The sequence below is a fragment of the Geotrypetes seraphini genome, chromosome 8 (genome assembly GCF_902459505.1).
Source record: "Geotrypetes seraphini chromosome 8, aGeoSer1.1, whole genome shotgun sequence".
NCBI lineage: Eukaryota > Metazoa > Chordata > Amphibia > Gymnophiona > Dermophiidae > Geotrypetes > Geotrypetes seraphini.
In genome coordinates, this window is record NC_047091.1 from 111,637,820 (window position 1) to 111,645,415 (window position 7,596).

The 7,596-nt window shown below is 42.5% G+C and overlaps 1 protein-coding gene across 1 annotated transcript; it reads left to right on the top strand.

The window, feature by feature from the left end:
- The first annotated feature begins 369 nt into the window (after window positions 1-369).
- DOHH (deoxyhypusine hydroxylase) lies at window positions 370-7,271 on the top strand. The gene is made up of 4 exons (XM_033955862.1): window positions 370-812; window positions 5,921-5,997; window positions 6,092-6,329; window positions 6,817-7,271. Exons 1-4 carry the CDS (start codon window positions 539-541, stop codon window positions 7,128-7,130), a joined length of 903 nt encoding a protein of 300 aa, XP_033811753.1. The 5' UTR covers window positions 370-538; the 3' UTR covers window positions 7,131-7,271.
- Window positions 7,272-7,596: the final 325 nt, after the last annotated feature.

A 7,596-nucleotide genomic window follows, 5' to 3' on the forward strand; every position in this document is an offset into this window, starting at 1 on the left:
TACATAGTCAGTGATTGAGATATAAGGTAAGAACAAGATACTCATCTTGAATATTCATGACTGATTTGCATTGAATGAAGCAAACAGGCATGCAAATCTAGGGCTCCAGAAAAAAAAAAAAGGACGGATTGAGACATCCGGGTTTTACTATCCTCCCTACTTCCATTGCTTTCAATGGAAGTAAAACCCGGATATCTCGATCCGTCCTACTTTTTCTGGATGGCAACCCTATAATCTTCATATGCATTATGGATAGAAAAACTGACCCGTTGATGGCTTGGCACCCACTGACTGAAAGTGAAGACCAAATGACACATCAATGCTCTTCCAGATCTATAAAAACATAGGTAAACTATCAACAGCTGGTACAGCCAGACCAACAGTTATCCAGGCAACACACGCTTTCTGGTGCACTTGGATGACGTTAAAGCCGAGCGGTCAGACTTGCGCATGCGTGTCAAGGAGAGGAGAGGTAGTTGCCCGTTGAGAATGCGACGGAAGTCGTGCTGCCTGGGGTTGCCGGTGGCCTAGGCTCGCTATGGTGACAGAGAAACAAGTGGAAGGCCTGGGTCAGGTGTTGATAGATGTCGGGCAGCCGCTCAAGGCTCGTTTCCGAGCCCTCTTCACCCTGCGTAACGTGGGCGGCAAGGCGGCTGTGGAGTGGATCAGTCGAGCTTTCGGGGACGAGTCGGCCCTGCTGAAGCACGAGCTGGCTTACTGCCTGGGGCAGATGCGAGACGAGGCGGCCGTGCCGGTGTTAATCCGAGTACTGGAGGATAGGAACCAGGAGGCGATGGTCAGACATGAAGCTGGTGAGGGTGGTAGGCGGGAAGCTGCCCTTCATATTCTTTCAGTAGTGGCATGTTTGTCACTCTCTCCCTGTTTTATGTGTAAATCTACTGTGTCATGTGTCCACGTTAAGCAACAGCGTGAAATTTTTAATTAATTAAATATAGTTATTACCTTGTTATCGTCCGTACTCTATCCTAAGGCGTCATTCTACTAAGTTGAAATGATAATAGTCCTTATGTGCCCTTATATGGATCTCTCCCACTTGCTAAGATCATTTTTATTGTAACTTAAAATCCTCCTTTTTTGCATTATAACGCAGTTACTTTTGTTCCCTTTTTTTGCTTTCATGTGCTAATATTACCATTAACATTGTGGCCATTTTAAAAAATTACTGTAAGGAGTGCTTACTTCCTCCTGTATTTTTAAGGCTTCTGTGTTACCATGCACTAACCATTTATCTTGTGGTAATGTACTGTAGTAACTGGTTAGCAAAGAAATGTTTCCTCTCCACATCTGATATACCTTCTAAAAAAATAATTTTGCATGTGTGCCCATTCCAAAACTACCATATGATGATATAGCTCGGTGTTTTTCAACTTCTTCAAGCCAAGTACCCCCTAAGTCTAACAAATATCAACTGAGTACCCCCCACCCAAGCTCCACCCGAGACCTGCCCAAGCTCTGCCCCTGATGCCACCCCCATAATAGTACTAATTGTAATGCAATTTCTTTTATCCATTTTTCATATACACACAATATCTTATAATACATAATGGCAACCACAAAATTTAAAAACCACAAAGCACACTGTAGCACCAGAAGAATATTAAACTCCATAAAGGGCGCACGTCTCAAGCAATTGGTATTGGAACCCACCAGGGACAAGGCGTTACTAGACCTGGTTCTCACCAACGGAGATAGCGTCACGGAAGTCTCAGTAGGAGAAACACTGGCCTCCAGCGACCATAATATGGTTTGGCTCAACCTCAAGAAAGGATTCCCGAAAACAAACACAGCAACAAGGGTTCTCAACTTTAGAGGCACAGACTTCAACCGCATGGGAGAGTTCGTCCATGAGGAGCTACATAAACAAGCAAAAACTGATAATGTGGAGGATATGTGGTTGACTCTGAAGTCCATACTACACGAAGCAACAGACCAATACATAAAGACTGTAAGTAAACGCAGGAGAAACAAAAGACCCCAATGGTTCAGTAAAGAAATTTCAGACCTAGTTAAACAGAAAAGAGACGCTTTTATTGACTACAAACATTTAGGCAGAGAGGGGGCAAAAGAGGACTATCTAGACAGATCTAAAGCTGTCAAAACAGCAGTCAGAGAGGCCAAACTCCGAATGGAGGAAGAGCTAGCACGGAAAATTAAGAAAGGGGATAAATCTTTCTTCAGCTATATTAGCGACAGAAAAAGAAACAAAGATGGGATAGTTCGCCTGAAGCAATCGGAAGGTAACTTTGCAGAATCAGACTCTGTGAAGGCAGAATTACTAAACCAATACTTCTGTTCAGTGTTCACCCGCGAAGAGCCGGGAGCTGGTCCACAGCTGCAGACGGGAGATAACCGGAAAGACCCGTTTCAGGATTTCGAATTTACGCCCAGTAGTGTCTACGGCGAACTTTCAAGACTCAAAGTAAACAAAGCCATGGGACCGGATAACCTACACCCCAGAATGCATCTTAGGGTTTGTAAATATTAGTACTTTTAGTTTTTGGTCCTGCATTTGCATGGGGTTATCTGTTTTCTGGTAGGAATGAATGTTGAAAAGCATACAGTGTGCTTTGTGTATTCAGGTTTTAGGTGAGATTTAGATGTCCAAACAATGTCCTTAATGTCCATAATATTTTATTATTATGTTATTAGAATGGCGATTCTGTGCTGTTTTTCATTATAATTGTAATACTAGGAGTTGGATCTGTTTAATGCTTTTATTTATTTCGCTTCCATCAGACAGTGACTGAGATTCGAACCAGCAACATTAGGATAGAAGAGTATAGGTTTAACCAGTGTGCTACAGTGTGAGCTAGCAAACTGCATGATAGCAATTGTAAAATTAGGTCTTATAGGCATTGTAATGAAGCCTACTTTTGAGCATAGTTTAGACTTCAGATAGACCTGAGTTCTATGGATGGAACTTAGGCACAGTTTGGATGTCCTTAATGCGATCTGCTAAATAGCTCGCTGAGTTTTTATTTTTGCTTTATTAAGTTCAAAATACATTTAATAAGCCACCACATAAACAGGGCACATCAATACAAAGATATTGCATGCAAAACCTTCTATTTTTCTGGGCAAGCAGCAATGCTATTTGCTAATTAGAGGCAAAGATCCATTAACTGAAGCACAGCACATGAAAAAAACAGCTTTATGATTCTTGCTAAAAAGCTACCCTTTTTTTTCTCACTAAAGATTGCTCCAATGAGGTCATTCTTAAAACAGATGGATTCAGCAAATAAAGCACATGACAAAAATATATAGATTGCATGCATAACTTCATTTGCAAAAGTTAAAAACAGAAAAAGCCAGATATAAACCTTAGCATGGCTTCTTCATTGCAAATGGAGGTTTGCAGCTGCACAATGGGGACCTCATTGTGAGATCATCAAGGTGCACCTGCAAGGTAGAATGCCACAATTAAAATATGTGCTGGGGGAGCTGGTTGGGATTTGAACTTATGACCTCTGGAAGAGGAGCACAGGGCTTTTACTTATTGAGTTATAGCAGCTTCCAGGCAGGTGTCTCTGACTGCCCTGTGATATGATAGCCGCACAGGACTTCTCAACTTTTCATCTTCGACCCTAACAGATTGGGAGCTCCTGTAACCAAATAAACTATTTCCACACAGTTAGTGGAATACATTTCATTCTGCTATTCTCAGATTGGGCTACCACTAGAGGTTCATGTAGCAGCGTACAAAGGTCATAGCAATGGCAGCCTCAGTGACCTTTCTGCGATCCACTCCCATTTAGGATATGCTTGGTTCTCATACTACTGAGATGATGCCTTGCATCTCATTACTGTCTGAACACTCATTCCAGATGGAAGTCAGTTCAGCCAAGCGGTTCCTCTAAATTTATATTCTACTTAGAGGCCGAATCTCCTTCACTCCCTATTATGATAGCTAGGAAGTCCCATCTGTGAGAAAGCAGTTACTTACCTATAATGGGTGTTATTCAGGGATAGCAGACAGATATTCTCATTTAATAAGAATCCTTGTTGGCTTCTTAGCTTGTTTACTGAACTGAGGTACCGCGAGCTGATGTCGGGTGGAAAGGCACTTGCGTATGTGTGGTGTGATGCGGGAGTCTCAAAGCTTCGTTAAAGCTTAAAGTGACAGTACACTTTAGCACTGTCTGTACCGGGCTCTGTGGATGACATCACCCATCTGTGAGAATATCTGCCTACTGTCCCTGGATAACATTTTTTACAGGTAAGTAACTGGGTGTCAGGTCAAAAGCGCGCCGGGACAAAGGCGCGTCCAGACAATTGAGCGCAGCGCGGAGGCGCACACCGCTCAAAATTGTTTTTAGGGCTCTGACGGGGGGCGTGGGGGGGGGAACCCCACACTTTACTGAATAGACATCGTACCGCGTTGTGGGGGGTTGTAACCCCCCACATTTTACTGAAAACTTCACTTTTTCCCTGTTTTTAGGGAAAAAGTTAAGTTTACAGTAAAATGTGGAGGGTTACAACCCCCCAAATCCCCCATAATGCCGGCGCTATGTCTATTAAGTAAAGTGGGGGGATTCCCCAACAAAACCCCCCGTCGGAGCCCCTAAAAACTGTAATTTTCTTTGGCGCGCGCCTCCATCTTGCGCTCAGTTGTTGGCGCGCGCCTTTGTCTTTCGCGCCGTTGTCTATGAACCAGGTAACTGTGCTATTCTCCCTCTCAACTTTAAGGGGAAGTTTACTCGTGTTTTCAATTTCTCATTCACTTTGAATAATAAAGGTAGCACATTGAATTGATACAATTTTTGTATTTGACTTAGAGCAGAAGACTGTGAACCAGAGAGACCAATCCTACTGAGTCTCCTTTTGAACTTTGCAAATCACTTACTGTATTTACTCAAATATGACCTAGATTTTTGGGCCAAAAATATGACCCAAAATGGGGGTCTCTGTTTTTATTCAAGTCTTACTACTACTACTAATCATTTCTGTAATGCTGCTAGATGTATGTAATGCTGTACATTAAAATATAAGAGATGATCACTGCTTAATAGAGTTAGACAAACAGGACAAATAAAGGTTTGGGAATTTTTCAAAGAGGGAATGATAAAACAGACATGGACCCGTCACTGGCCTCCCTGGGCTAGGGTTACCCAGACATGTCCTTTCTTCAGAGGACATGTCCGGAAGGCTTTTCAAAACCCGGCACTTTGTCCAGGTTTTGAAAAGCTTCAGATCGCGATGGGAGGGGGCATCCGCACATGCACGGATGCCCTCCCAACTGACAAGAACAGGCTGGGGGGGGATGGGGCGGGGATGGGTGGAACTGGGCAGGCCTGGGGGCAGGTCTATGGATCCGGATTTTACGCAAGTAAAATCTAGTAACCCTACACTAGGCCTGCCTTAAGCCCTGCTGGTCCAGTAGTGAGCAATCCTCCTATGCTCCTGCTCCGTACAGTCTCGCTAATCAGAATTGCTGATGCGAGTTCACACATTAATTTTGTGAGACTGCTGTGAGTTCTGTTTATATTCAAGTCAACATTTTTTCACTCTTTTTTAGGGGAAAAAAGTTGCCTCGGTTTATATTTGAGTATATATGGCAATCCTCCATTGCCTCAGTTACAAACTTAGATCATAAGCCCTTTGGGGATAGGGATATACCCAATTTATCAGTGATGGCTTATGATGAGTTACATTCAGAAAGGGCAAAAGCTAGACATCAACATAAATGTTCTTTCTAAACTGTCTTTTTGCATCTAATTACTTTCAAAAAGTTATCTGAAGTTGGTTAGATTGGGGGGTTATGTTTCTTATGACTGGAAAATGTTTTATTTTTATGGCTATTTGTCTTGTATGGTTGTCTCGTATATGCTTTATTTTTGTCATTTGTCTTCATTGTATTAGTGTTACATGATTTTTGTCTAATTTCTTTCTATGCTTTCAGGGGAAGCTTTGGGAGCTATTGGAAGTCTAGAAGTCTTGGATCTGCTAAAACAATACTCTACAGACCCAATTATTGAGGTAAAGTTTTAGAGACTCGCTGTTATCTGGCTTTTATGGCTCAGTAATATGAGGTGTTATGGTTGGTATAATTTTTTTTGCTTTTGTTCTTCAGGTAGCAGAGACTTGCCAGTTAGCTGTAAGACGACTCGAATGGCTACAGAAAAACAGAGAGTATCCCAACAACAACCCCTACTTATCAGTAGATCCTGCTCCTCCTGCTGAGGAGAAGGATGTAGAAAAGTTGAGACAGACCTTGCTGGATGAGTCCCAGATGCTTTTTGACAGGTATCGGGCTATGTTTGCCCTCAGGAATATTGGCAGTGAAAGAGCTGTGCTGGCACTTGCTGATGGTAAGATACTTCCTCATTTAACAATACTATGCAAATTCAGTTCATCAGATTTTTCTGTTCATTTTCTATCGTGAACATATCCCTCACCCCTTTTTTTTCAGCGGTAGTCAAAGCCTTCTGAAGCCCATTCATACCCATTGCCATCTCTATTTGATGCTTTGCCTAGACATGCAGATTAACTACTGAGAGCCTTCATTTATGATTACATGTACCATATTCATTGTTATCCATCATGCTGTGGCTAAGAGAAAACAAGCAATCATACATAGTGCCATGCTGTACTTCACCAAGCATGTGTTGCCAACAGTATGATTTCCTAGAGCTTGCTCCCTTGTGAGTGAGATATTTATGGGCCCTTATGCAAGGAGCTGCAACCTTTGTCTGCCATCCCATCCTGGCCTCAGAAGGCATGCTTTCAGTGTTAAATTATTTGTCTTTTGTCTGGTCCATTGTTTATTTTCTTTCTTGTTTTCCTGTTCTGTTTTAGGTCTGAAGTGTGGCAGTGCTCTTTTCCGACATGAGATCGGCTTTGTCCTTGGTCAGATGCAGCATGAGGCCTCCGTACCCCAGCTGGCTGAAGTGTTGGTGAACATGGATGAGAACCCCATGGTGCGTCATGAGTGTGCGGAGGCGCTGGGATCTATTGCCAAGGAATCTTGTTTGGAGACATTGAGAGTGTATGCCCAGGACAAAGAGCGAGTAGTGAGAGAGAGTTGTGAGGTAGCACTGGACATGTATGACTATGAAAACAGCACAGAGTTCCAATATGCAGATGGATTGAGTAAAATTCAAGCTGTATAATGAGCTGCATGGAATTCTGACAGCAAGATAGTTTTCCTTTCTCTCCCTTCCACATTGAAAAAGATCTTCAAAGACTGAATCCCAGATTTATTTAATATGCTGCTATTTGTATCTGGAATTAAAAGGACACATGAACACTCACTGGGTTCTTTTTTTTCCCTATTCCCCCCCCACACTGTATTGTGTTACAGATTTGAGGAACCTTTATATGACCAGATTAAGGATTAAGCTCCGTGTACCGGATGTTATGGGTAGGACTGTGAGGTCAGAGTTGGCAAAAATATACTGATTCTGATTCCAGCTTCAAAATAAGTTTGCTGTATGTTATAATGGTTAAAAAAAAATCATTTTATACTTATTTACGCACACAACTTTTAGGGCCTGTTTTACAAAGCCACGCAGCTGCAGCGTGGTAACGGTCCTGAAGCCCCATACAGATTTAAAGGGCTTCGGGCTGTTGCCGCGC